Source organism: Cricetulus griseus (genome assembly GCF_003668045.3).
Source record: "Cricetulus griseus strain 17A/GY chromosome 1 unlocalized genomic scaffold, alternate assembly CriGri-PICRH-1.0 chr1_1, whole genome shotgun sequence".
NCBI lineage: Eukaryota > Metazoa > Chordata > Mammalia > Rodentia > Cricetidae > Cricetulus > Cricetulus griseus.
Genome location: NW_023276807.1, coordinates 65,957,214 through 65,983,987, shown reverse-complemented (window position 1 = coordinate 65,983,987; position 26,774 = coordinate 65,957,214). Strand labels below are relative to the sequence as shown.

General features: G+C 46.9%; 1 protein-coding gene across 18 annotated transcripts in view; it reads left to right on the top strand.

The window, feature by feature from the left end:
* The window catches only part of Arhgef10 (Rho guanine nucleotide exchange factor 10), a 99,442-nt gene that overhangs the window by 55,358 nt on the left and 17,310 nt on the right, over positions 1-26,774 (top strand). For 15 of the 18 annotated variants that reach the window (XR_003479613.2, XM_027387758.2, XM_027387761.2 and 12 more), the window contains 12 exons: positions 197-367; positions 1,760-1,905; positions 3,404-3,579; positions 5,424-5,567; positions 15,428-15,543; positions 16,038-16,165; positions 16,313-16,413; positions 17,630-17,751; positions 19,081-19,167; positions 20,725-20,951; positions 21,497-21,654; positions 25,370-25,512. Coding sequence is in view for 17 of the 18 variants with exons in the window: in XM_027387758.2 (XP_027243559.1) it covers positions 197-367; positions 1,760-1,905; positions 3,404-3,579; positions 5,424-5,567; positions 15,428-15,543; positions 16,038-16,165; positions 16,313-16,413; positions 17,630-17,751; positions 19,081-19,167; positions 20,725-20,951; positions 21,497-21,654; positions 25,370-25,512 (1,719 nt within the window). In the remaining variant the exon portion in view is untranslated. The remainder of the gene's footprint in view (positions 1-196; positions 368-1,759; positions 1,906-3,403; positions 3,580-5,423; positions 5,568-15,427; positions 15,544-16,037; positions 16,166-16,312; positions 16,414-17,629; positions 17,752-19,080; positions 19,168-20,724; positions 20,952-21,496; positions 21,655-25,369; positions 25,513-26,774) is intronic. The other 3 variants (XM_027387765.2, XM_027387768.2, XM_027387763.2) reach the window with 2 other exon arrangements.

Sequence of the window (26,774 nt, the reverse complement as noted above, 5' to 3'; positions counted from 1 at the left end):
CAGTTTCATTTTTACACAAAGAGCTGATGGGACGATCAGCCAAGTGTTGAGATGATCTTATCCCTCTCCAAGCCCTGACTCTCTTCCATAGTGACTGGCAGCCCACATCACTCCAGCTACCAGACCAAATGGTCTGCTAACTGCTGGGGTTGGAAGAGTCTTTGCTGACCATCCACACCCTGCCTCCTGCTCACAGGACATGCTGAAGAACACAGCCAAAGGACACCCCGACAGGCTGCCCCTTCAGATGGCACTGACGGAGCTCGAGACCCTGGCGGAGAAGCTAAACGAGAGAAAAAGAGATGCTGACCAGCGCTGTGAAGTCAAACAGATAGCAAAAGCCATAAATGAAAGATACCTAAACAAGGTCGAGAGAGGTCTTCCTCTGCCCTTTGCTGAAGTATTTTTTGCTTCATGCTAACAAGCCAGGGTGACAGTTTATTAATCACTAGGGTAACTCCCTCTGCTCAGCTAACTGTGGTGGGTGGGGCCGGGAATGTCTGGGATTGCATGTAAAACCTTGGCCTCCGCCCACTTGTTTTCTCAGGAAAAAGGCTCCTAGGTTTAGTAGCTCCTTATTTGGATCCAAGGACCCCCAAAAGGTTAAGAACAACTCTTAGCTTTAGTTTCAGAATCCCATATTTCATTTTAAATAGCTGTTTGTCTGTATCCACCTGTGCTAAGCTATGTTACCTCAAAAATGTGCTTGAGAACAAAGAGCCCTCGTTGGCTGGGCTGTTTGACTTCCTCTTTACAGTGGTTTTCTTGCAGCAGACCTTCATAGGCTTTCACATGTGTTCAAGGTCCCATCTGTGGGGGAGGAGTCTGTCTACATGTAGGTAGGGTCTACGCTAACTTGTGTGGCGTCAGTCACTGTTGTTCATGCCACATTCATTTTCTTCATGGTGGGGGAGAAGTCCTGCTCGATGAGGCTATCCAATGGCTTACTCCTGAGGATTTTATGACTGTACAGTTTGACAGGCGTTTGTCTGATCCTCTCAATGAAAGTTTTCGAATAGGGAATCACAGTCAGCCGCACTCTTGATATAATTCATGTCATTCACAGTTGTGTATCTCCATAGTGCCTGGTGTGAGAGTTCACTAGGAAGGAAGGCACACTGACTGCAACCTGGAAGCACCTGACCTCCATCCTGCGCACAGGCCATGAAAGGCCTAGTTATGATGCTGGCTTCTAGCTAGTTTCTGAGAGCTCATCAGTCAGGGTAGTCGTAGGCTAGGCTCAGAGGTGGTAGCAATCATCTGGGCCAGAGGTGCCGTGTTTCCTGTTATGAGCATACTGTGACATCACACGGGACTGATCAGTGTAGCGCATGCTTCCAGGCACTGATGTCTCCTTGGCTCAGTGACACAGAGAGTGGCACAGTAAGAAGACACAGCCTCTGGGGGATGCAGCTCCGTGGCAGAACACATGATGGGCTGCATGAAGTCCAGTGTTCAATCACTGATAGTGGCAAAACAACAACAGTAAATCAAGTCTAGATACAGACTTACATTTGCTTTAAAGCCAGTTGCTAAGTGACTTTTCTCCCCGTGCTGATGTCCATAAAATATGCAGTTTAATGTCACACACCGAGCACTATAGCATCTGTGTGTGGAGTGAGCAGGAGGTGTGGGGTCCTTCTTACAGAGACTCTGCCACAAAACATGGACACTGTTAGATGGTGCATTTCGGGGCTGCCCCTTCCCTTCTACTTTGCATGAACCCAGATGTACTGACTGGTGTCTTTTGACCACTCAGCTCCTCAGCAGCGGAAATCGGTACCTCATTCGCTCCGATGATGTCATCGAAACGGTTTACAATGACAGGGGAGAAATCATCAAGACCAAGGAACGCCGGCTCTTCATGTTGAACGATGTGCTAATGTGTGCCACTGCCAGCTCACGGTAAGAACAAGCCCACATCACACGTTGTTGGCCTTACAGTGACATGCTCTGTACATCAGAGAATGAGTGAGAGGCTGCATTCGATCTCTCACCAGAACTGCACTGAGCTGTGGCCAAATTCAGTACTTTAGTTAAAGGAAACTCCTTGCATTTTTTTTTTTTTGTATCATCATCATCCTTAGTAGTAGTAGTGTTGGTATTAATTTTATTATTATTGCATGCTGAGGGTGAAACCCAGAGTGCCACACACAGGCTAACTCTGGGCCTGAGTTGTTGAGGGTCAGTGGGTCTGCTGGCAGAAATCAGGTGCATACAGGTGAACTCACGTAGACTGGTGCTAGAGCTAGCCCTGAACTGTGTCCTCTCACCTCCCTTGTCACCTGTGGCTCTTTGTTGTCATTTGGCTGATCCTCTAAATATACTTTTGATAGGTATTTTCCAGTGTGCTTACAATTGGGTCTACCCCCACTCAGTCCCCATTAGTTCTATCACTCAGTTTGACATCAGAACAGTTCCCCAGCACATAGCTACTGTGGAAAACTCAGGGAGTCTGGGAGGGTGGGATCCTCAGGGGTTGATGTGGGGCCAGCCCCAGTAGCTGGTGAGAGGCTTCTGCTGGCCGGGCAGGAGCAGTTAATAAGCCTTTGGTAACACACAGTGGACTAACAGGAGTGCCTGCACTGTGGAAGGTGTCTGGCCTGGCATCTGGGTTGTCCCTCCTGGAGATCAGGCTGGTAACTATGCAGCTCCATACTACCATCACATGACACTTCATCACCCACCGTCACCCTTGCGAGTAGGTGGCCACCCTCCTCCTACTACCACAGAGTTTGGGCAGAGAGGACATGTGGGTGACACTTGAGAGCCAGAGTCACCCCTCTGACTTTTGTCAGCAAGTGAAGGGCATTGACCACGAGGGTCAGCCTGGCCATGCAGATGCTGTGTGGCATACCCTCAGCAACCTGTCTGTCACTGTGGGTGTGCATAATTGCATGAGCTGTGGGCTCTGCTGCTGCTTTGGTCATAGGTATTTGTGTTTCTCTGTGTTTGTGTTCCATGTTGTGGTTAAAAAAAAAAAAGATAGAAAATACTTAGGTCTTTGTTTCATGTCTGTATACCCAACAAATGCTTCAGTCATGGCGTGTAGGGTGTGACTTAATTTTATTAATGTGACTATAATGTAGCCATATAAGAATAAAGGGGAAAGCTGGAGTCAACCAGGATGAAGCTGTCTGAGAACATCTCTGTACTTGGGACATTTTCTTCAGACTCCTCAGACCTGGTTTCTGTGAGTTCTTTGGTTCTGAGTGAGATTGTGGAGAGAAGTTTGCTTGCCCATCCTGCTGGAGGCCTTGGCTGGAGCCAGTGACTGCTGTTTGCAGGAGGATGCAGAATGCCTTGGCCGTTAGACTGCTGCTCAGGGGTGCATGAGGGTCGGGAGGCATTGGAACTTGGTCCCGTAGTCAACCGTAGAGTAACAGCCTTCTGATTGTTCTAGGACCTCTCACGAAAGCCATGCTGTGATGAGCCAGAGGTACCTGCTCAAGTGGAGTGTCCCTCTAGGACATGTGGATGTGATCGAGTACGGTGGTGGTTCTGGCACTGGGGAGCACAGTAGGCACCATGTCGCACACTCGCCTGAAAGCCTGGCCGTGATGGCCAATGTGAAGCCACGTAAGTGACAGTCGTGTCCACTTTCCTGGGGCTGTGGGCAGCATGAGCTCTGAGTCTGGCCCTCATGTCCCGTTCCCCCCCCCCGCCCCCGGGAGCTGGAGTGGTACATCTGTTGGGACAGCCCAGTCTGCTGCTGCTTTGGTCCGCCCATCTGTCTGTCTCTGCACTGCATTGCCTACAAGGTGTCAGTAAACTGATGAGTAGTGAAGTCAGAAGACAGTGGGCAGGCTCTTCTGTGCAGCTGGCTCTTTTCTTCAGTTCCCCGTGGTAAGCTTGTGATGTGGCCTTCACAGTGCCGTAGCAGGGTGGTGGGGCTTTGGGGATGGCTCAGCACTGCACAGTCAAAGTTCAGCTCAAGATTCTGATCTGAAAGCAGGAATCACTGCCTCCTCCCCCTCCTCCATTTTCAACATGAATAAAGATTAGCTGACAAGCCCAGAAGCATGAAAGCCGACATTGAAACTTAGCTCTTTTGGTTGGACGTTGAGCATTTAGGGGAAATAGGGGATAATAGATTGATGAGTATCTGGTTTAATCCCTTCTACTTTTATAATTCCCCGAATGTTGGCAGTTTGGTCATGTGCCTAGAAGGCTAGTTCTTTGAACATAAAACCAGTCATTAGAGTCTTGAATGATGACTGCAAGTTGGACGCCCCACTTAAAGCAGCATGTACCTTTATCTAGACTCTCAAATAGAACTGAAATACCAGAGTGTCCTGGAGCACCAAATGGATTACAGACAGCTGCACAGTGTGAGGAGGGAAGGGAAGAATGGAGGGAGGGAATGCAGGAAGAAAATGACTTTCCAAATTGTCACAGTTCATTGAAATTTTATTCGAGGGGAAATTGAATTTCTTTCTCAGCGGCCTTTAGAATTCCCTTTAAATAATTTGGGAGTGTTGATTACAGGGTGTGTCGTATCTCTGAACAAAGATGAGTATGTTTTATATTACTGTCAGTCTTAAAGTATTTGTAGCTAAGCTTGCTCCTCTGTGTTCAGACAGCTATTGGTGATTCTGATTGCGAGGTAAATTCAGAGTCGACACACAGACTTAACATTTTCTTATCATCTTTCTATTGATGACTTGAACTAAGTTTACGTAGAATGGGGTTATAATGAGTCAGGAACATTACCAGTAAGTATAAAGCAGGATGATCTGACCAGCTCCTGTGGAAGGAAAATGATTCATTTTATTGAAGCCATGTCTGTTTCGGTGACCACCTTTCCATACTAACTCCCGTGCAAAGCTGAGTCATCCCCGAATACTCTGAGTCATTCCCGAGCACCCAGCGTCTCTCTCCCACTTCTTCACTATAAAGGCTATAGCTGGAGCGAACCACAGGAAACTGAAGGAAAGAGGAGCCAGCCAACGCAGATCTGAGCTTGCCCACTGTCTGAGGAGGAGGTGTGGGGTAGGATGCTGAGTGTGGAGCAGCTAAGGGGAGCTACTCCATAGGAGAGGGGAGCTGTCCTCACCCTGAGCTCTGAGCATTGCTGTCCTGTCTCGTTAAGAGGAATTTGGAAAGTCCTTGGAGACATGCAGATTGCCCTTTGCAGGCAGGTGTTGGTTCTGTGTTGTTAAGAAAGCACTGAGATAACCTTGGCAAAAACAGTTTCTTGGGGGCATCTTGTAACACTCTCTCCAACAGTGAGACAGTTATTCAGTCTTCTAGAGATTTGTTCTGCTGCTCACTGCTGATGAACCCACGTCTTGGCACAGCATGTCTCATGGTCCCATTGCTGATATTGATGTAGAATGCCGTGCCCTTTGAGGTGGTGACTTAGTGGGCGTGTGACTTCATCTGTTCATTTCTCCCTTGACATGCCATTCCTCATCCCCCAGCTTTACAGCATGCCATATGGAAGGCATCTGCAGGATGGATTAGCGAGCGCTGCAGTTTCCAGTGGGCGCTGCAGTTTAATGAAGTTGATATTGTCCTTCGAGTTAATTTATTAGAAGCCCGTGATGAACCAAGCGCTGAGTCCTGTAAGACACAAGGGAAACTGACACCGGCCAGGCTATCCCGACACACAGATGCTGCACCGTGTGGCACATCTCATAATAGAAGCAGGAATAAAAGCTTTGGCAGATAAAAGGGAGATGGTGTTCTCAGAAGCAGTGTCTTTAAAACCAGCTGCTGGGAAGTCAGTGGGGTTCTGTAGATGGAGGTGGGCACCCTGCCTGACCCTGACCCTGACCCTGACCCTTGCATGTGTACACTCAGCTGGTGACTCCTGCTTGCAGCTGTACCTGCCTGGGTACTCCTGAAGGAGCCATGGTCTGGGGCAGCTGTGGAAGTCCAGCCAGCCCTGAGGTCCATGGGAGACCACCCCCGAGATGCCGCTCCACTCTTAGGAACATAGAACTGGAAAAGGCCCAAGTTGTCTGTCCTCTTGCTGCTTGAGGCCCAGTGAGTCTTCCTTCATCTGAGTGGTACCCATAGCAGTGATGACTGAATCTTGAAGGGCTGTCTGTGAGTAGTGTGCATCCCAGACTGTACTTGCCCACTTGTTGAGGTTTAATTGCAGGCCAAATATGTCTAACATGTTTAATGTGATGCTTTGACTTGTATGTGTCAAGTGAAATGCATTGTACAGCCAAGTTGGTTAGCCAGTCATCACAAGTTGGTACCATTTTGCCTTTCTTCCTTTAGGCAGACGGGCACTTAAGATGTATTACTGGTAAGATGGTGTGGCAGGCACATGGCACCAAGCCTGACTGACCTGAGTTTGATCTCTGCTGCTTACAAGGTGGAAGAGAGAATCCACTCCTTCAGGTTGTCTTGTGTGCATGCAGGCCTTGGTGATGGGGTGTTTTCCTGCATCTGCAAGGTTTCCTGCCAGGCAGTAGTGGCTCATGCCTTTGGTCCCAGCATGGGTGTGTGTGGGTGTGCAACCCCAGCCTGATCTATAGAGCAAGTTCCAGAAAAGCCAGAGCTACACAGAGAAACCCTGTTTCAAACAAAACAAAACAAAAACAAAAACAAGCCAACAAAACAAAACAGAGAGAGAGGGAGGGGGAGAGAGACAAAGACATATACACATACACACACAGACAGAGAGAGAGGGAGAGAGGGTTTGCTCTTGCTATTGCTGCATGTTAGACACTGGAAAGGGCTGGACTGGGTTTGTCCGAATTCACCTCATAGTGGGGTCAGCCTGCCCTTAGGATCAAACAAGCTGCTCTCCAGGCTGCCACTCAATCACACCAGCACCAGGCTGAACTGGTTAGTGGTCAGCTCAGTCACATGGAGACGTCCCTGAGTCTTGCTCCTGCTTTCTTCAGAGTCTGGTCTCTGTGTGTTCTTTCCCTTTCCTTGGGCTTATTATCATGGGGCATTTTGAGAAGCTAGGTAGAAGTTCTTGTTCTCATTGAAATCATATGACTTTTGTGCTGTTTGAATGACTGTAACATTCAGTTTTGGAAGCTGGGTCTGTTGTTTTGTGTTGGAGGCAGAGTGTGGGTGTCACTGCCTAGCAACCGGTGCTGGGAAAGGGTGAGGCTGTGCCAGCAGAAGCAGCAAGGAGCTGCCCCTGCACGGCTCCAAGCACCCAGAAAACAGGCTCCTTTTGGGGGCGGGGCATGCACGTTAATATCACTGAGTTTCCATGATAAACTTTGCACATAGAGAGAGGCCTGGGAATCAGTGAACCAGGTTGGTGTTGAGAGTCCCTGAAATTACTTTGCAAAGTGTGTCCTGTTCTGGAGCAGTCTAAAAGGTTTCCCTGACTTTTTCAGGCTGTGGCTCGTGGCTGGTAAGACAGATTATGAACCATCTGTTTGGATTCTGCATTCTAGCCTACCCTCTGCACACTGGTAATACTGAGGACAGAAGCAGGTCCCTACTCTCTGTGCTGGATGGTTGCTATGTATTTATTGGTTTATCTAGCATATGAGCCCTAAGTAACCCCGGGGGGTTCAGGATATCTATGATCTCACTTGATTCTAGTCTTCATCATCCAAATAAGAATGCATACCTCGGTGCTGCTTACTATGAATCGTTTCTATATTTAACATGCTTGTGTCAGATAATATGATAGTTTGACATCTGAATTCAAAATACAAGATCCTTAGTATTTCCGTCTCCTGGAAAGTTGTCTTCTGACTTTTGGTTAGCATATAATCATTATAAATGTTTGTGGGCCACAGTGTGACATTTCAGTACTGACATATAATATGTCCTGACCAGTCTGAGTACTTAATACTACCATCTCCTTGTCGTCGCTTCATGTTTGGGGCTTCATCTGTCTTCCAGTTATCCATTGGTTTATGTAAACTATAGTCACATCATACTACTTAGAACTTAGTACTTCTGTCTGCAGTCCCCTCTGCAGTGTTCCTTCCCCTCTCCCCACCCCGAGCCTCTGGAATAGCTAGCTGTTCTGTATTTGGACCCTCTTCTTGCTTTCCTCACATGGTGTTTATCTTTCTGTGTCCGACTTAGTTCATTTAGCACAGTGCATTCCAGTTCGATCCATTTTGCTACAAATGATGGGGCTCGATACTCTGTATTAGTGAATATAATTTTCCTGTGTGTGTGTGTGTGTGTGTGTGTGTGTGTGTGTGTGTGTGTGTGTGTGTACCACAGTCTCATTGTCTATTCTGTCTGCTGAGGGGCACCTAGGCTGCTCCTGTGTCTTGGCGCTTGTGAGATCAGCACAGGTATGCCTGACATGCTGACTTGATTTTCCTTGGATATATACTCAGAGGAGAATAGTTAGATCATATGGTGGTTTGTTTGCGGCTTTCTGAGGAGCCTGCATGTTCTCTGTGCTAGCTATACCAAAAATCTACACTCCCATCAGCGCCAGTCAGTAACTCCCCTCTCTCCATCTTATCACCTGTAGTTGTTATTCATTTTTAAAAATATATTCTTTTTATTTTATTTATTTATTTTTATTTTTGTGCACATTTGTCTGTGTGAGGGTATCACATACCCTGAAACTGGGGTTATAGACAGTTTTGAGCTGCCATGTGGGTGCTGGATCTTGAACCTGGGTCTTCTGGAAGAGCAACCAGTGCTCTTAGTCACCGAGCTATCTCTTTAGCCCGTTATTTTTTTATGACAGCCATTCTTACTGGTGTGAGGTGATGTGTAATTTGATTTGCCTTTCCACAGTGATTAGTGATGTGAAATTTTTCTTTGTGAACTCCTTGGCCACTTGTATATCTTATTTTTAAGAATGCCTGTTCAGATAGAAGCAGATGTAGAACTCCACAACTGCGCAATGGGACAAGCTCCAGGAGTACAATTGACGTGAGAGAGGAGTGAAAATATAAACAAAGGAGTCAAGACCATGATGGGAAAACCCACAGAATCAGCTGACCTGAGCTAGTGAGAGATCACTGACTCAGGTCGGACAAATAGGACTGCATAAGACTGAACTAGACTTACTTAATATAGGTTACAATGGTGTGGCTGGGACAATTTATGAGGCCACTGATAGTGGGTCCAAGATCTAACACTAATGCACAAACTGACTTAGTGGAGCCCATTCTATATGGAGAGATACCTTGCCCGACCTAGACACTGGGGGTGGGGGGAGGTGCCTTGGTCCTGCCTCAATGAGATGATGGGACAAACTTAGTAGACTTTGTAGGGGAGGCCTTACCCTTTCCGAGGAGCATATGGGAGGCGTGGGAAGTGGAAGGAGAGAAGGGAGGGGGAACTGGGACTGGAATGTAAAAAATGAATTAATAAAAAATTAAGATAAAAAAGAAAATAAAAAGAAACATTGTTAAAACGTTTTTAAAAATTGCCTATTCAGAGTTCGAGGCCAGCCTGGTCTCCAGAGCCAGTGCCAGGATAGGCTCCAAAGCAAACCCTGTCTCGAAAAACAAAACAAAACAAAACAAAAAAAACAAAAAAAACAAACAAACATAAAAAGAATTAGCTAGTAACAACCCTGTGCTATTGACCAAGCTTTTATAATTAATATAAGCTCCTGTGTGGCAATTTGGATGCAACTGCTGGGCCAAGAAAACTCTGCCTACAGTTAATGAGAAGTTCAGTGACTCTACTGTTACATTCTAGGAATTCTTAGAAATCAGGAATGCTAGTCACTACAGTATGGATGATCGTCAAGAGGCAGAAGGAAGAGCACCATTTATTTAAGGAGCAACAGGATGCCCCAACTCCCACTTTCTCTCTAACAAATAAAATTACCATGTTTCCTCTATCCTTTGGGAGTTGAGAGATGGTATCTCAGAAGAAATTGCTCAAATTGTCTTGAAGTTGTGGATACCAAGTACTGGAGGGCAGTGATTTGGTTCTGAATAGAAAGGAAGAATGCAAGAAACACTTAAGTGTTGTTGAATAGCTTGAATTGCGCATAGCAACTGCCATCTCCTTCCCCAAGGAGATGGAAGGAGTCATTTCCTTGGAAACTCAGAACCCGATGAGTGGTAGTTAAGAGAGTAGGGTCCTTCCCCAATACTCCACAGTGAGATGCTTGAGTGACCCAGGCATATTGCTGGATTGAGGGTTTCTTCTCCCAAATTCAGATGTTGCCAATGTGACAGTAATGGAAGGTGGACCTGAGACTTCTCCCTCATTTAGAGGAGTTGGTTTGGTTTTTTCCTGCTCTTCCACTGTAATGTAAGATAAAATTAGAATTTTGAAAATCAAAAAAAAAATGCCTATTCAGATTATTTGACCACTTTTAATAGGATTAATTGGATTTTTGTTACAAATGGTCTACATGTAATCTTCTTTCACGTGATTAGCTTGCAATCATCTTTAAATCTTCTAAGATATATCGGTTGATTGCTCTTTTTGTCGTGTGGAAACTTGTCAGTTTGATGTAGTGCCTAGTCTTCTGTGTTTGTTTTTGTTGTCTGTGCTTTTGGGGGTCTTGTTTAAAAGCTCTTTGCCAGTTGGTTGTTAGTTATTCACACGCAGAAGGTGAATTTGACCCCCTCTCACCAGTAGCACATATAAGCCAACTCTGAACCAAGGTGTTTGCTCTCAGGGAGCAGTTAGGTATCAGAAGCCTGGACCCAGGGAAATGGCCCTGTGGGGCCTAGGACAGGGACACAGACTTCAGCTGGTTGCCATGCCAGAGGATAGCAATTCCTTCTCATTCCTGCTGAATCTCTGGAGGCCTGGGAAAATCAAATGGGATTCTGGGGGCAGGGGGAGGTGTTTGCCTGGAGATGAGATTGGTGGCAGCTCCAGGGTGAGAGCTGGTGGTGACTCACGGATGACTGCTTTCTGTCACACCTGCTTCCTGTATTCTCTACTTCACAGACCACCCCTGGTGGAACAGCCTTGTCTGGGTCTGGGAAACCCTCTGCCCCTGACATCCCTCAGCCAGCATCAGAGATATTTCAGCTTCCAGACTCGGTGAGGGTCGTGTTTGAGTCCACACACCCACCCAGGTTATTGTTGATGTCCTCGCTGTTGACTTAGCCACACAGTCCCATCCTTGTTTGTCACATAAGATTCCATTCAGCGTACACCCTGGATTTTCTAACTAGTTCTAGGGATTTCCATAGAAACAGGGAGGGGGGAGGGCAGTGTCCATGAGAAAGTCTGGGAAAGGCATGGAACAATTCTGTGCCAGCTGCAATAGAGAACCAAACCACCAGATCTAAAATACAAGCTTTTGTCACCAGGTAGCTGGAAACACGCTATAACAAATTTTCTGATTGTGTGTTTTTACTTGATGGAGTTTGGACTAGAAAACAGGAAGTTCTTTCCTTCAGGGAAGTAGCATTTGAGAACCGCTGCACTCTGTGGGCTGTCAGTCTTCAGTTTTTGCCTTGAGCAGAGGTTCTCTGGCTTGCTGCCTGGCACTGGGATTTGTGGCTTCCTGTTTCTTCTGCGTCCCCGTGTCTGCTGCTCATGCTGAGGTAGCACTTGGTACATTTTGCTCTGCCAGGCAGAGGGAGGCACACCCCTTGGGGTCTCAATATAAAGGTCTTTAATTCACTGAGAGGAAAGTATCCTCCCTTCCTGCCCTGGATTCACACTAGAGATGGTGCTTGTGACAGGTGTACAATACACATTTTCTTTCTTTCTTTCTTTCTTTCTTTCTTTCTTTCTTTCTTTCTTTCTTTCTTTTTTCCTTCCTTCCTTCCTTCCTTCCTTCCTTCCTTTTTAAAAGTGTTTTGTTTGTTTTTTGAGCTGAGGCGATGACTCGGTAAGCAAAGTGCCTGCTGTGTAAGGTGTGGCTACAGTGCAGACCCGTTGTCTCTTCCCTGAGTAGTTAGGGCATAGTTGGTTGTTGGCTGTGTCCCCATTTTTCTTCCCTTCGGAAGAAGGTCTCCAGGTAACTGTGTGGTGATGTGAATTGCCTAACCTGGGATCCATCTTGTTTCTTGTCACCTTCTCCCTGCTCCTGGGATCTCTCTGCTCAGGACTCTGCCTTGACCGCCCATCACGTTTTCTTTCAAGGGAATGGAGACTCTGAGGGAGAGCCTAGATATGGCTTCGGGAATTCAAGAAAGGCTGGTTTAAGTAGAAAAGTATTCTCTGTTTAAACATGTGGCTCACTCACAAGGTGAGTGGGAGAGATGTTTCTTTCCAAATCCACGCTCAAATGGCATATTCTCAACATGCTCCATTTAGAAACACTTGCCAGAAGGTTGGTGTCCCTTGTAGATCTTCACCTTGTTCTTAGAGATGGGAAGTAAGGACGCTGGAGTAGAGTCCCTCAGCAACCTTGTACAAACCTGCTTCTTGGTGCAGACTTCTGCTCTGTGACATTTGTCATGGCAAGACAGCCCAAGGTGTAACTGTGGCCACCATGGTCACTTGTTCTCCAAACCAAGGAGTTTCTCCTAAAAGGGCTTATCAACTAAACACAAGTATTAATAAAACTATACTGTTTGGGGGGGCTAAAACTAGATATTGGTTATGGTAAGACAAAGTTATAGTGGTAGAGAACAGAGTCAAGGAGGCGCTGTGACTCTGAGGTGAGTGAGATGGGATTTCACGGGTGATGGGAGTTGTTTTGTGAGCCCTAGAACCACTTCTTCCTGGTCTGTGAACTCACTGAAGAGTGTTGCAGGAATCTAAAATGTGTCCTGAAATTCTCAGAGCTGCTTACCAAAAATAAAAGTCAACATTTATTAATGATTTGTAAAGCTAATGAAAAGTAGATGCTGATCTAGAAAGTTAATTAGCATTTATTCAGTGAGCGCAACGGATGAGTTGCCAGATAAAAATGTTTTGATTTGTAAGCATAATGTAAAGTCATTCTGTGAATCGTAGGTGTGTGTGTGTGTGTGCATAGATGCACCTAGCACATTCACTGCATTAACTGAATGCATTAGTGATAGACTCAGAGCCACTAGAGTTCACACAGATGCTCCTAGCACATTCACTGCATCGACTGAACGCATTTGTGATAGATTCGGCATCACTAGATTCATCAGTGTTTCACAAAGGAAGGAAATCAAGGCCCTTGCCCCTGGAGTAGTTTAATCAGGTTTAACTTTTCTGTGTCGTCTGTCTCCCTGTAGCTACCAGTCTCTGGTCTCTCTATAATTTGTCTGTTGTGAGAGTCTGAGTCTGTGCCTGCCTAAATGCTGTCTTGTCTTGTCTTGTCTTGTCTGCCCCTGTCCCTGTGTTCCTCACAAAAAGGCCTTTGCTCTGTTTTATTTTTATTGAACAGCACAGAAAACATCATGGGAAAGGAATGAGGGGCATTTTCCAGACATCTTTAACAGTGTTTTACAAGGGATGAAACTGCCTCTAGTACACATGAACCCTACTGACCTAGATAACAAACAAACAAATGCTATCAGATAATTACCTGTGTGCTGCTTCCAGCATTTGTGGTGGAATTTATTGCATAAGGTTGTGTTCCACTTACTGTTTCCAGAATTTATTACTATAGCTTATGTACACACACACACACACACACACACACACACACACACACACACATTGTCCTCTGGGTCAGGGACATGGAAGAGTGCATATCTTAAGATTAAAGCTAAGTATTAGCTTGGGTTGTAGAAGTTGATTGCATGGGAAATACAAGGCAAGTAAAGCTGATTGTTACATTGTTCTCTTAAAGCTGGTTAAACAAACAGGCTGAGTACACAGTATACATCTGTCATGAGTCTTAAGTAACCTTAAGATGTATCATTAACTAAGCTGTGAGGTCCAGGAAGTTTCAGTCTCTCAGAATGCTGGAGATGCTTTCATAATAATGATTGCCACAGTTTACTCCTCATGTGGTAAAACTTCAAGATTCTAGAGAGGCACCTAACTTAAGAATGCATGAAAGGTGATAAAATCAGGTCTATATTCCAAGTAACCCCTTGTATGGTGGTGTCTTTGACACAGATAGAGTGCTCTATCCTTAGTGAGACTGTGTATTTAAGATACGCATATTTATGAAACCTTTATCGTGGGAGAATACAGCTGTGTCTCAGCTTTGACCCAGTGACCTATTGGACAGAATGAAGGATAGAGCAAGTCGTGTGATTCTCAGGACAGAGTGCAGACTGAACTCGCAGGCTTCAGTGATCAGACTCATAAGAAGCTGGAGAGGTCAGCAGCAGAGCCTGGAACCCAGCTGGGTACTGCTCAACCTGGGACCCTTGAGGCAGGGCTTTGGCCAGATGGCCATTCTGCTGAGACCCAGACACCAAGGCCCCCATGCTCTGTTCAGCCCTGGTGGATCTGGCCTTGAATTCCGTCACTTTCCCTGGCTGACCCTGTGAGACTTATGTGATGACCATGTGATGTGGAAGGTAGAAAAAGGACAGGTTTGCAGCATGTATTTTGAGTATAGGTCTAAGTGCAGCTCCCTCTTGCCTCTATGTGACCTTGGTTGGTTTCCAAGGAGGCTGAGGGTCTGTTCTCAGCACTCATGTAGCTGTGGGGTCTAGAGATAAGTATTTGCAAATCACCTCCCCTCCCCCAAAGTCTTCCATAAGTGATGGAGCTGGCCTGGTTATTAGGGTTGGCTGGTAGGAACTGACTGTGGACATACAGACAGAAGTGTGCTCATCATCTCCTGACCGAAGCTTATGGAGAGAGCCATTTCCAGTCCTTTCTAAAGGTTTTAACTTTGGGAAAAATCCTTAGGGAACTCTATGGTGTTGGATACCACAAGTGTTAGAAATTTGATTAAATTTCATGTGTGGGTATTTCTTACTAATAATGATTAAATTTAAAATTATGGGACTTGGGGTGCAGCTCTGTTGATGGAGTTGCTTTTCTAGCATGCGTGAAGCCCTGAATTTGATCCCCAGAACTGTTCCAATCTTAGCAATCCTAAGGTAGAGGCAAGAGGATCCCGAGTTCAAGGTTATCTTCAGCTACCTAGGAGTTTGAGGAAAACCTAAAATTCCCTTGTCCATCTGTGCCCCCATTAGTCCGTCCATCAGTTCATCTTTCCATCTCTCTTTCTCTCCTACAAAGTGTTGGTCAAATTGTGAGATATTCTATAAGATATTCAGCAGTGTCCTTCAAAAAGAGTTGAATTCATCAAAGACAGATTGGGAGGTCTGTAGGCAGATGAAGGCTAGGACACTCAAGGAGTTCAGGACCTGGGCTGGAACAGGATAAGAATGATGAGCAGAAACTGATGGTGTTTGGATATGACAGAGCCATGAGTTCTGTGTCATCCTGAGCATCACAATATACAGTTCTACAAGACAAGACACAAACCTCTCGGAAAGCAGGCGATAGGTTTCATTCTATACACATAAAGTTATTTCAAAATAGCAACTAGCAAAGGGATAACTCCCAAATGCTTGAAACTATTTTTTTTTTTAATTCTAGATCCTCCTCAACTTACAATAAAAAAGACACACCTAAAATTTATTTTGGTGCCTCCCCAAGCAGGAAGTAAGTGACTCTTGTTTTTCATTTGCATTTTCAGACAAAGTTTACATGGGCCCAGGGCAGCTGTACCAGGATCTGCAGAATCTACTGCATGACCTGAATGTTGTTGGCCAGATCTCGCAGCTGATAGGAAACCTCCGAGGGAGCTATCAGGTAACAGGGCCTCTGGGATGAGATGCTGCTGTGGTTTCCAGATCTGTGAGCATGGGTTTGTCTCCAGGTTCTCCAGAATCGAGCACTTGGATGTCTCTAAGGATTAGGCCCAGTGTGACTTTTATATTGTTCAGGGTAGCATAGCTTTCCTTCCTGCTGCTGTACTTCAGCCTCAATTATATCTCTATGTGATCAACCCCAAGGGATTCGATTTTGTAATCGGACATGAATATGATTGAGTCTCCCTGGGGTGTGCAAGTGAGAGCTTTGCTTTTCCTCCTCTCCTAAAAGTGTGTGCAAGCAAAGTACACTGGCTTGTGCTTGTAATCACTCCCCACCCCCGGCAGGATGAGGCAGGAGGATTGCCATGATTTTAATACCAGCCTAGGCTACATAGTGAGTTCCTGGTCATCCTCAGCTAGAGTGAGACCTTACCACAAAACAAATCAAAATGTACTAAAACCTAACAAACATGTTATGTATCTTCTCTGTAGAATTTAAGCCAGTCAGTAGCCCATGATTGGACATCAGGCTTACATCGACTGATCCTGAAAAAAGAAGAGGAAATCAGAGCTGCAGACCGCTGCAGAATTCATTTACAGCTCCCAGGAAAGCAGGACAAGTCAGTAACTTCAAAACAAAACCAAAACCATAGCAGTTCTTCGTCACTGTGTTTTCTGGCTTGGTGATTGCATTACATGGCAGACTGCACAGGAATTGTACATGCTGGAGTACTGTCTGTAAAGGGAATGTTTCTCTCCTCTGGCAGGTCAGGGCGGCCCACTTTCTTCACTGCTGTGTTCAATACGTTTACATCTGCTATCAAGGAATCCTGGGTCAGCAGCCTGCAGCTGGCCAAGCTGGCACTTGGTAAGACGCAGGATTTAAGCTAACAGGCATGCTCCATTAAGAAATAGATGTTTCAGCCAGGCGGTGGTGGCACATGCCTTTAATCCCAGCACTCGGGAGGCAGAGGCAGGCAGATCTCTGTGAGTTCGAGACCAGCCTGGTCTACAAGAGCTAGTTCCAGGGCAGCCTCCAAAGCCACAGAGAAACCCTGTCTCGAAAAAACCAAAAAAAACCAAAAAAAAAAAAAAAAATAGATGTTTCAGTCATCTGAGAGGGGTCATCTGAGAGGGGTTGTATGATGATGCTTACACCTGGGAGGGTAAAACCAGGTGGAGAGAGAACCTTCTGTGGCTTGGAAGCATAGTTTAATTGGAAGAATTAAGTTAAACAAGAACATGCCAATTGCTTCTATTGTGATAAGACATTCCTGGATATTATGACTGTTGAGCATAAGGGTGGGCCCCTGAGGCGATAGCCCTGGTCCAGACCCTGAAACCCTGGTGTGGGTCCTCTTTCAAGGAGCAGGACCCACACACAGCATCTCAGCCTCTGCACACCTGTGACTGGGAGTGCAGCATATCCATCCCTTGTCACTCAGGACCACCAGTTCTAGAAATCAGTCCCATGGTTTTCCTGTGTCCCTTAAGACTGAAGCAGAAGTAGGCTGTTGCTGGTCCCCTCAAAAGCAATGGTTAGTGAAAAGAGAAAAGACTTTTATTGTGAAAGGGACCCCCCCTGGCCTGACTGAGGACAGGGACATAGCTCTCTGTCCTCTCCTGGGTGACTTACTGGGCTGTATCTCCACAAACAAGGAGCTGACCCCTTGTGAAATAACATGGTGGTAAGCTCCCTTCTGTTTTTTCTCAAAGCTAAGAGGGCCACTGTCTCTAGGAGTGAATTTATGTCTTTATGTTTAGGAGTTTTTCTCTGAGTCTGTCCAGCTGGGCTGCTTGAAGGACCCAGGCCTGTCAGGCGGGCCCAGCCCATGGTGCTGGTGCATTCAGTTCAGGATCGACCGTGGCGGAGTGTGAGGCCCCATGACATGCTGCAAATCTGGCTGCAGCAGTGAGAGTTCACCTCCCCCCACCTTCCAATTAGGGACAGGCAGAGTTGCATCCCAAGATAAAATCATTTTTGCTCACCAACTGTACAGTGTTGGGTACAAGCGTTGGTGCATGAGGAGGCACCCACACTCCCCCCAGCAGCTCAGCTCTGTTCTCTGTGAATGTGCCCACAGAGGAGGAAAACCACATGGGATGGTTCTGCGTGGACGACGATGGTAACCTAGCCAAGAAGGAGACTCACCCTCTCCTGGTGGGACACATGCCTGTGATGGTGGCCAGGCAGCCAGAGTTCAAGGTGAGAGCCCTGGGCGGCGCCCACTTTTGCAGAGGATTTACCTGGGGAACACTGGTGTAGGACCTGGTCACTCCTGCTCGGGAGGAAATGCATCACCAGTAATCGGAGATGCCATTGCTGGGATACCACTAATGAGGCTCCAGCTACTGGCTGAGGTTGTTGTAGACCCACTGTGCTCCCGCACCTGCCTGTGGTGCTCCCACTTGATCAACAGTCCTCTTCTGCAGAAGGTCAGGACTCCAAAGCCTTTATCTGCTTGATGTGTGCTCCTTCTCTGCTAAAGTACCGGGGGTGCCTTGTGGACAAATGTCCTCATCTTGGGCACTAAGGCCCAAGGCCATTGGCAAAGTACTAGGCTGTTCTTTTCTCTTTTTTTTAAGTTCAAATTAGGGACAAGCTTGCTTTACATGTCAATCCCTTCTCCCTCCCCTCCCCCCAACCCCCTACCAATCCCCCACCCCATCCCCCTTCCGCTCCCCAGGGAGGGTAGGGCACTCCATGGGGGCTCCCCAAAGTCCATCACATCATCCTGGGCCAGACCTAGGCCCTCCCCCATGTGTCCAGGCCAAGAGAGCATCCCTTCACTTGGGATGGGCTCTCAAAGTCCCTTCTTACACCAGGGAAAAATACTGATCCATTACCAGGGGCCCCATAGAGTACCGAGGCCTCCTCATTGACATCCACATTCAGGGGTCTGGATCAGTCCTATGCTGGCCTCCCAGACAGCAGTCTGGGGTTCATGTGCTCCCCCTTGTTCAGGCCAGGTGTTTCTGTGGGTTTCACCAGTCTGGTCCCGGCCCCTTTGATTTTCATTCCTCCCTCTCTGCAACTGGGTTCCAGAGTTCAGTTCAGTGTATAGCTCTGGGTGTCTGCCTCTGCTTCCATCAGCCACTGGATGAGGGCTGTCAGCAGAGGTCGGGCAGCGGAGGGGTCACTATGCCATTCTTTAAGAAATAAATTGACACTGTTATCTCTCTCTTATTCCTGGGCTCTGACCCACTTCCTGGGGACTGCCCTGTCCCTAGCTCAAGTGAGGCACACTTTTAGAAGCCTCAGAAACTCCTGCCCTGCAAAACCACACGGCACATGTATCAGGAAGGCCCCAGGACACACCATTGGGTGTCCTGCTCCTAGCTTAGTCCTCCTGGATGATTTGTTGTGCCCAGCTGGCTTTTGGCATGGTTGAAGGGTTCTAACGTCCAAAGTTCCTTGGGAATTCATGTCTGCAACTTACATGGTTCGCTGTTTGTGTGCTTGGGCTCAGGCCCATGCTTCAACCATCTAAGGGTGGAAAACATTTTGAATCCACAGTGTTGTGTTCCATTGTAGATTGAGTGCGCAGCTTATAACCCCGAGCCTTACCTAAGCAACGAAAGCCAACCAGCTTCGCCCTCCACAGCACGTGGCTTCCTGTGGGTAAGGCTCCTTGCTTGTCTTTAGGCGGTTGACAAAAACTGTCAGGGGAGTTCACCAGAGAATGCCAGGTTAGCTTTCCAGACAGAACTCTTCCTCTGAGGTGTGGGTTTAGGAATTCAGATGTTGGCTTTTATTCTTTTTTCATCTAAGACTCTTATAGCTGAGGAAAGACCCAAGACAAAGAGTTTAAATGTTGTGAGGATAATTTTGGCATGCCCTCTACTCTGGTGTTTCACCACATTGACTTTCCTCCTCTTTCAAAACATTGCTGGCTTTTTACTCGGGTATCTTGGTTAAGATGAGTTTGTTCTACACGATGCCTAGGCTTTCAGCAATACTCCTTTACGGTAGCCTTGTCTGGTTCTTGCACACCAGAGGAACTTCCCTGGACCTAGGTCCATGGCCTCCTGCCTCTCCCCTTGCCCTTTTCAGTATCCATCGCTCCAAGTTGATAACTCTGTTGCAGTACTGCCCTAGTGTGCTCAGGATGGAGCAGCGTGGCTAGCTGGTGTTCCAGCGTGTACACCTAGGAACCAACAGAGTTGCTAAACTCCTTCTGGGTTGTAGTTTCCTACTGAGCAGATTTGTAGGTGCTGATACATGATTTACACACACACACACACCACACTCTCACAACCAGGAACTTGATGAGTTAGCCTCCTTTGAACAGGGTCAGAGGGGATTGCTTGCTTGCAGCATGGAACATGTGCTGGAGAGGCAGGGAGGTGTAACAGCCTGCCCCAGGTTGGAGGGAAGAGAAAAGATTGGAGAATACTGAGTACCAGGAACCCCAGCATGCTGTCTGTCATCAGGGTTCAGGGGTCAGGCTCACTCTAGACTGTTGTCTTTGGGGAGGATTGTAGACTTTCACGAGGTTCATCGCAGAAATCCAGGATCTGCTTGGTATCACACAGTGTGCCCCCTGGGATGCCCTGCTTTGGGCTTCGTCTTTTCAGTTTTCACCCCTTGAAGGACCTGTCCTCACTAAGGCTGAGCGCTGTGGCACCTTCATGCCAGCTTACTTCACACTGCCACTGATTTGCTTTTTAGAAAATGAGTGTGTGAACAAGCCCTTGCATCTGTGTAAGGGACAAGTGTCTGGTGTCCAATGTGTGCACTTGTTACTTTGAAAATAAAGTTGTGTTTATGCTACTGAAAGGTAGGATTTTTTTTTTCCTTTTTTTTTCCAGACAGGGTTTCCCTCTGTAGCTTTGGAGGCTGCCCTGGAACTCACTCTGTAGACCAGGCTGGCCTCGAACTCACAGAGCTCCACCTGCCTCTGCCTGCCAAGTGCTGGGATTAAAGGTGTGTGCTACCAATGCCCGGCACTATTGAAAGTTTTAACCGCCAAATGCAACATGTTGAAAAGAGAAATGGGCTCTGTTAAGCATCCCTTTACTTGGTTCACTTTCTCTGTGCTCGATTCATACATGAAAATCACTACCTTCATAGGTCAGGTTCTGCATATCCAGGATCATGCCAGATGAGAAAATGTAGCGGTTCCAGATGTGTGCCTCCTGAGTTCACACTTTTCCTCCCTCTCACAATCTACCTCAGATTGGAAGCTGCAGCAATCAGATGGGCCAGGTCGCCATCGTCTCCTTTCAAAGTTCCAACCCCAAAGTCATAGAGTGCTTCAATGTGGAGTCTCGCATCCTGTGCATGGTATACATTCCGGCCGAGGAGCCGAAGCCCCAAGAGTCCAATGATGCCACGGATCCAGATGCCACAGCCTCAAGAGCATCCCACGTGCCCACCATCTGCCTGGGCACCGAAGAAGGGAGGTAGAGAGTGGTCAATGTTGTAGGGATTGCCCTTAGCGCAAGACAAGGCACGTCACCTCCCATGGGGGGCAGCATGAGCCTAATATAAGACACAAGGGGTGGGGGTCAACACTGCCCCCTAAAGTGACCAGTCAGCCACACCCATGGCAGTTAGTACCATAAGACATAAAGGGGAAAGCTCCCCACTGCTTGCCCCTAGAATGATTTGTTTTGTTAAGTTTTGGAGTGAAGCAATAATATTTTATGTTATAACTATGTGGAACATTGACACTGTTTAATGGCAAATTAAACTACCATTCCAAAATCTATAGGAAGGAAATAAACTATGACCCAGAATTTCTCTTTAAGCTATAAAAATGAAATTAGAATAGCTACAGGTGTTTTAATGTAGTTAAGTGTGTGTTAAGAGCTGGGGGAGCCAGGCCATGGGAAGGACATGCACCATTTGCCAGTGCTGACTAGTGCCAAGTCTTTTCAAGGAGGGTGGGGGTGGGGGTGGTGCTGCTTCGAACATGGGCCTGTTAATGTGTGTTTTTCTCTTGCAGCATCTCCATCTACAAAAGCAGTCAGGGTTGCAAGAAAGTGAGGCTTCAGCACTTCTACACCCCCGACAAGTCCACAGTCATGAGCTTGGCCTGCTCTCCACAGGGCCTGTATGCAGGCCTGGTCAATGGGTCAGTAGCCAGCTACACCAAGGCTCCAGGTAACTACACACACTCAGCCCTGATCCTTGGCTAACAGTCCGTCTCAACTCCCATGGTGCTGCTTGTCACTCCTGGTTCCAAACCCATGTGACTTGCTCCTTCCCCCAAAAGGTACTGATGGACACATGATGTATTTCTGAAGTTGGTTTCCAGGGCCTCCTTCCTGCTCCATAGTGACTCAGATTAATGCAGACCAGCCTTGAAGGCCTACCCTAGTGCTCTTGGGCACTATAGACTCTCCCATGCTCTCCAGGGCCTTCCTCCATCACTCAGGCCCACTTTCACGTGGGTTGGGGGAGGGTAGTCATCCAATGTTGGCTTCTCCATCTATGATCCTTCCATATGGCACTGTTGTGACTGGCCTCATCTGCCCTCATAGGGTCGAAAACACTGAGCCCAGTCCTTACTACCTCAGAAACACTCGGCCCCTATGTGTGCCCCTCAGCCTCCAGTCCTACAGCAAGGCAGTATGTTAACTAGCCATCCTGATGGGCTGTGATAAAGATGGAAAGAGGACCGTCCAGGTCACAGACTTCTCTCTGTAGGCCCTCCTGCCTCCTTGGCTTTCCAGTGCCTCTGTGGTTCTCCTGGCAGAGGATATGGCAGCCCCACATCTTTTCTCATTGGTTTGCATTGGGGATGCTTTTCCAGGGATTGTCCTTTCTACTGCATGGCTAGTTACTAGGCTTCCTTGCTAGGCTCTCATGCAGACACATAATACAGATACGCTAAACTGAAGCCTAGAGGCTGACCCTTTCATGTCAACCATGATCACCAAATACCCAGGTCTACCCTATAGTCTTGCACACTTGGCCTCACAGCTCTCTCAGAGCTGGCTTTAGGCTCTATGCATACACATCCAAAGAGACCCTCTGCATTACCTAAGGGGTCTCAGAGCCACCCTCTCCAAAGTAGGGTGTGGGATTTCCTGCCCTGATGCTGCCCTCTACACCTGCCAGTGCTTTCTGGATATTTGTTACTGAGCTTTCAAAGCTGGTGAGTTCCTTACCACCCTGCAGAGCCCTGTCAAAGTGGAACTCTATCTGGAGAGCTCTGGACTTTTGTCCACAGTTGCTGTCCACTACTGTCCACTTCTGCACCTTGTGTTCTCCACACCTCTCTGGTGGGGACCACAGTGCATGGGAATATTGATTTTTTGAAAGTTGGAAGGGAGGTGGTTTCAGGGGGGATGCAACACATCTTCAGAGGTGATTTCAGAAGTTGATGTCCATTTTTCCATGGCATGCATGCAAACTTTTGAATAATTCCTGGTGCAGTTTGTCTAAGTTAGATTAACGTTATACTATTAGAACTCACACAGTGACTTACTTAGACCATACTTTCACTTTCCTTGGTCTTACTTCATTATCGTTAATGTATTAGAGATCAAAGTGAGCCTTGTGCTTGCTCATAGAGCAAAACCTTGGCCACTGAGCCATGTCCCCAGCCCTCTGTCCAGTAAAAAGCTGATAATTCCTTTTCTAGTCCATGTGTTTTTAGAGGTATTTTGGTTTCACTCCAACTGATTTTCTTTGCTTATCCTTCTTAGAGAAGGCACGTGCACAATGCACAGGGATTTTTGTATAGCCTTTATTTTTCTGTTGTTGAATTTTCTGATTACCATTATATTGTTTTATGCTTCCCTGTTCATGATGCCCTTTCTTTTAGGTTTCCGGATAGTTTTGTTTGATCCTTTCCCTTGGCCATCTAGTTTTCTTCATTGCTGTGCATCCCTGGGTTTGGCCAACTTAGCTTTTTGTTGTATTATACAGTATGCATCCTGTCATACAATGACTTCATAGTCTCATTGTCTCTGCAGTCTTCCTGTTGTGTTTTGTACTGCACATTGAGGGCAGGCCTGGGTGGTAGAGAGTAAAGTGGCTTGAGCATCCACCCATAGCCTGTTGTCCTTCCATCCTTGGTGGTGGAAGATGTGATTGGTTGGAGACTGTGGCCCTTCCCAGACAGAGGGGCAGTTGCTTTGGAGTGGGGTTTGGAAGCCTGGGACTTGATGGGAATGTTTCAGGTTTCGAAGGCTTGGATTTATCAGTATTCTTAGCTAGTGGATAAAGTCTGGCTGTGGTGCAGGTGACCTACAAGGAAGAAGTTGTCCCAAGAGTTGGCCCAGGTTCACACACTTTCAGCAGTCAGGTTGCGCATGCCCTGACCAGGGAGACAAGAATACAGTGTCTGAGGAACAGAGAGCTTGCTCAGGTGGCCAGAAAACAGAGGCCAATTGTTAGAAGTGGAACCTTAACCAAAGTAAAATGTCTAAAGTGGGTCATCCCATATTTGATCTTCGAGTTCCTGTTTCAAAGGAACCATATGGTCAGTCAGCAACATCACACTCCTGGCAGCCTGAGGCAGAGCTTTGTCTGGCTTCAGAGGTCTACATTCTCATGCCATGCGATGCCCTTAGGAGTCTGTGAGCATCAGAGGGCACTGTCTCTACTCTGAACACACACTTTGAGTTCCATCACAGGTACAGGCTACGGTGCTGTGAAGAGCTATGAGTCCCACATGGGGTGGCTACTTGTATGAATGTTAGGGCAGGTGAGGGAAACGTGAAGGTATATGCATGTGTGTGTATGCATGTGGCTGTGTGCACACCTGCATTTTTGTGTGCATGCATGCATGAATGCACATGTGTGTGTACACGCATGCATCTAACCGTATGTGGACCCAGTACTCTTGTTGCATGAAAAGTAGGCCAAGACACCAGGGTACAAAGCTACCTTGCAACATTGTGCAGCCTGAGCAGAATACCTGAGAAATGTGCACTGTGTAGCAAGAAGCACTCCACGGTGGTTGTAGCTTGCCCAGTTGCCTCTAACAGCCCAGTTCAGCTCCCTTTGCTCATAGGCTTTGCACTCAGAGGTTCAGGGCTTCTGGTCAGGACAGAGAAAACGCTGAGACCTTGTTTTCTCTGAGCTAAGAGAATCCCCATGGCAGGGAAGTCACACTGACAATGTAATTACCACCAGAATCCTGGGAACTTGATGAATGAAGACTTACACACTTACAGGATAGTCACGTCAGTCACTTTAAAATTCACATTAAATCTTGCTTTCAATCTTTACCATTGCCATGCTATTGATTTATGCTTCATTTAAGTTATGGCAGAACTCATCCCAGATCTCTGGAGTACATTTTTGGCTTCCTGGAGGGGTCAGAAAATGGAGGGAGACATTAGAAGATCAGGGCCTTTGGCTTGGTTTTGGTCTTTTCACCTTCAGTGAAGACAGGTTCTCCTCATGATGCTGGAGGAATCACGGGATGTTTTGAAAATGATGCAATCCTTCTGACAACCTATCACCTCACACATTACCACTGTACTGTAGCAGGATCTGCGGAACCACATGACAGGTCCTGCAGTGAGCATTTATGTATATATCTCATTTTTAGTTCTTGAAAATGATAGTACTGTCCCCATCTTACAGATGAAGAAACCAATACTTAATTTACAGAAAGCAGGGAAAGTGTCTAGAGACATGCCATAGGAAGGTGGGACCCATCCTGCCTTCTGTCCTCTGTGTCCTCCACATGCTACAGGCTCTGTGAGTCAGGGCTGGTCCCAGGCCCCTGAACACTCTGTGTTGAATACAAGCATCATTTGTGGTCATAGTTGGTACTTGGTTTGTGTTTTTGCAGTGAGGTGTTGTCATGTTTCTCTATCCCCATGCTCAAGAAGAACTAAAAGTATTTTCTTTTAAGATGGATCCTGGAACTCAGAACCCCAGCAAGTGATCAAATTGGGCGTCCTGCCTGTCAGAAGCCTTCTCCTGGTGGAAGGTGCGCTGTGGGCAGCCTCGGGAGGGCAGGTGTTCATGGCCAGCTTGGAGACACATACCATAGAGGTGAGTGCTGTTGCCGCCAGCTGTGGGCAGGGTGCATCCCAGCAGCAGCCAGGCATTATGCAGTGAGTGGCAGTAGCGCTTGGTGCATTCTGATGCTTTGCTTAGAAAGATACAGTTAGCTAGAAAATCCAAGTATTTCCTAACCTCTTCTGTGGGGCGTAATTGCTACGTGTTTCCCTGCTAAGTAGTGGAAAGATTGCTTTAAAAATACATTCGGTATAAACAGCCCTCGGGGACACATGGAAAATCAGTGCTTGACTGGAGTATCATTTCTTATCAGTGGGTCGGGGGATCATTACTGGGATGCAGGAAGGACTAGCTGGACATTTGGGAAACCAATCCAGGCTTCCTAAACCAAAAACTCCCTCTGCATGGGAATTTTAACAAAAGGAGAAACATTAAACTCACAGGATGAAAAGCAGGATCAGTGAGGGGATTGCTGTTCTGTGGAGGCTGCCTTTCCCGAGACACCAGGCACCAGAAGTCGCCACATTGGGGAAAGAAATTGTGATTTAGTGTCGTAACTTTTCACACCTAATATTTAGTACACGTGCTCCAATATATTCATTTTCAGATTTGGGGAAATATTTCCTGTACATATGACCAAGAATTAACATACTTAGTGTACAATAAGGTCTTCCTAGACACGAAGAGAGAGACAGCCAATCTGGCAGAGAGTGTTGAGAGGGCCTGAGAGGCAACTGACAAGAAAGGAAATGCACAGTCACACACACACCCCGAAGCCTCAGTGATGTCAGCATGACTTATATAGCAAGGTTCTGTTTTGTGTATAAACTTTATTTTTAGACCCACTTTAGATTCTTGGCAAAATTAAGCAGAAAGTTCAAATTGCAGTATCTCTCTGTCCTCCGTGCACCCCCCAGGCGCTCCCCTTTCTTGCCATAAGCACCCATACATGTGTCGTGTTTGTTTCCATCAGCAGGCCTGAAGTGACATGTCATTGCTGTTATTTGGTGCAGTGGCACGTGTCCATTGCAGTACCATACACAGCCATTCCCTGTCTTAAAATCCATCCGTCCTTTACTGCTTTCTTCTTCTCCTCTGTGAGTAACCTCTGATCTTCTAGACTCTACTGTTCAGAATGCCAAATGGAAGGCAGTCAAAAAAACTCAAAACAAACCTCCACAGGGGGAGCTGGTTGAACCCAGGCATGTTATGCAGCAGAGGAGGCCGTGAGTGCAGGAGGTGAGGACATGTGTCATTCACTGGAGAATGGCAGGTCCGCATAGCACACCTGCAGC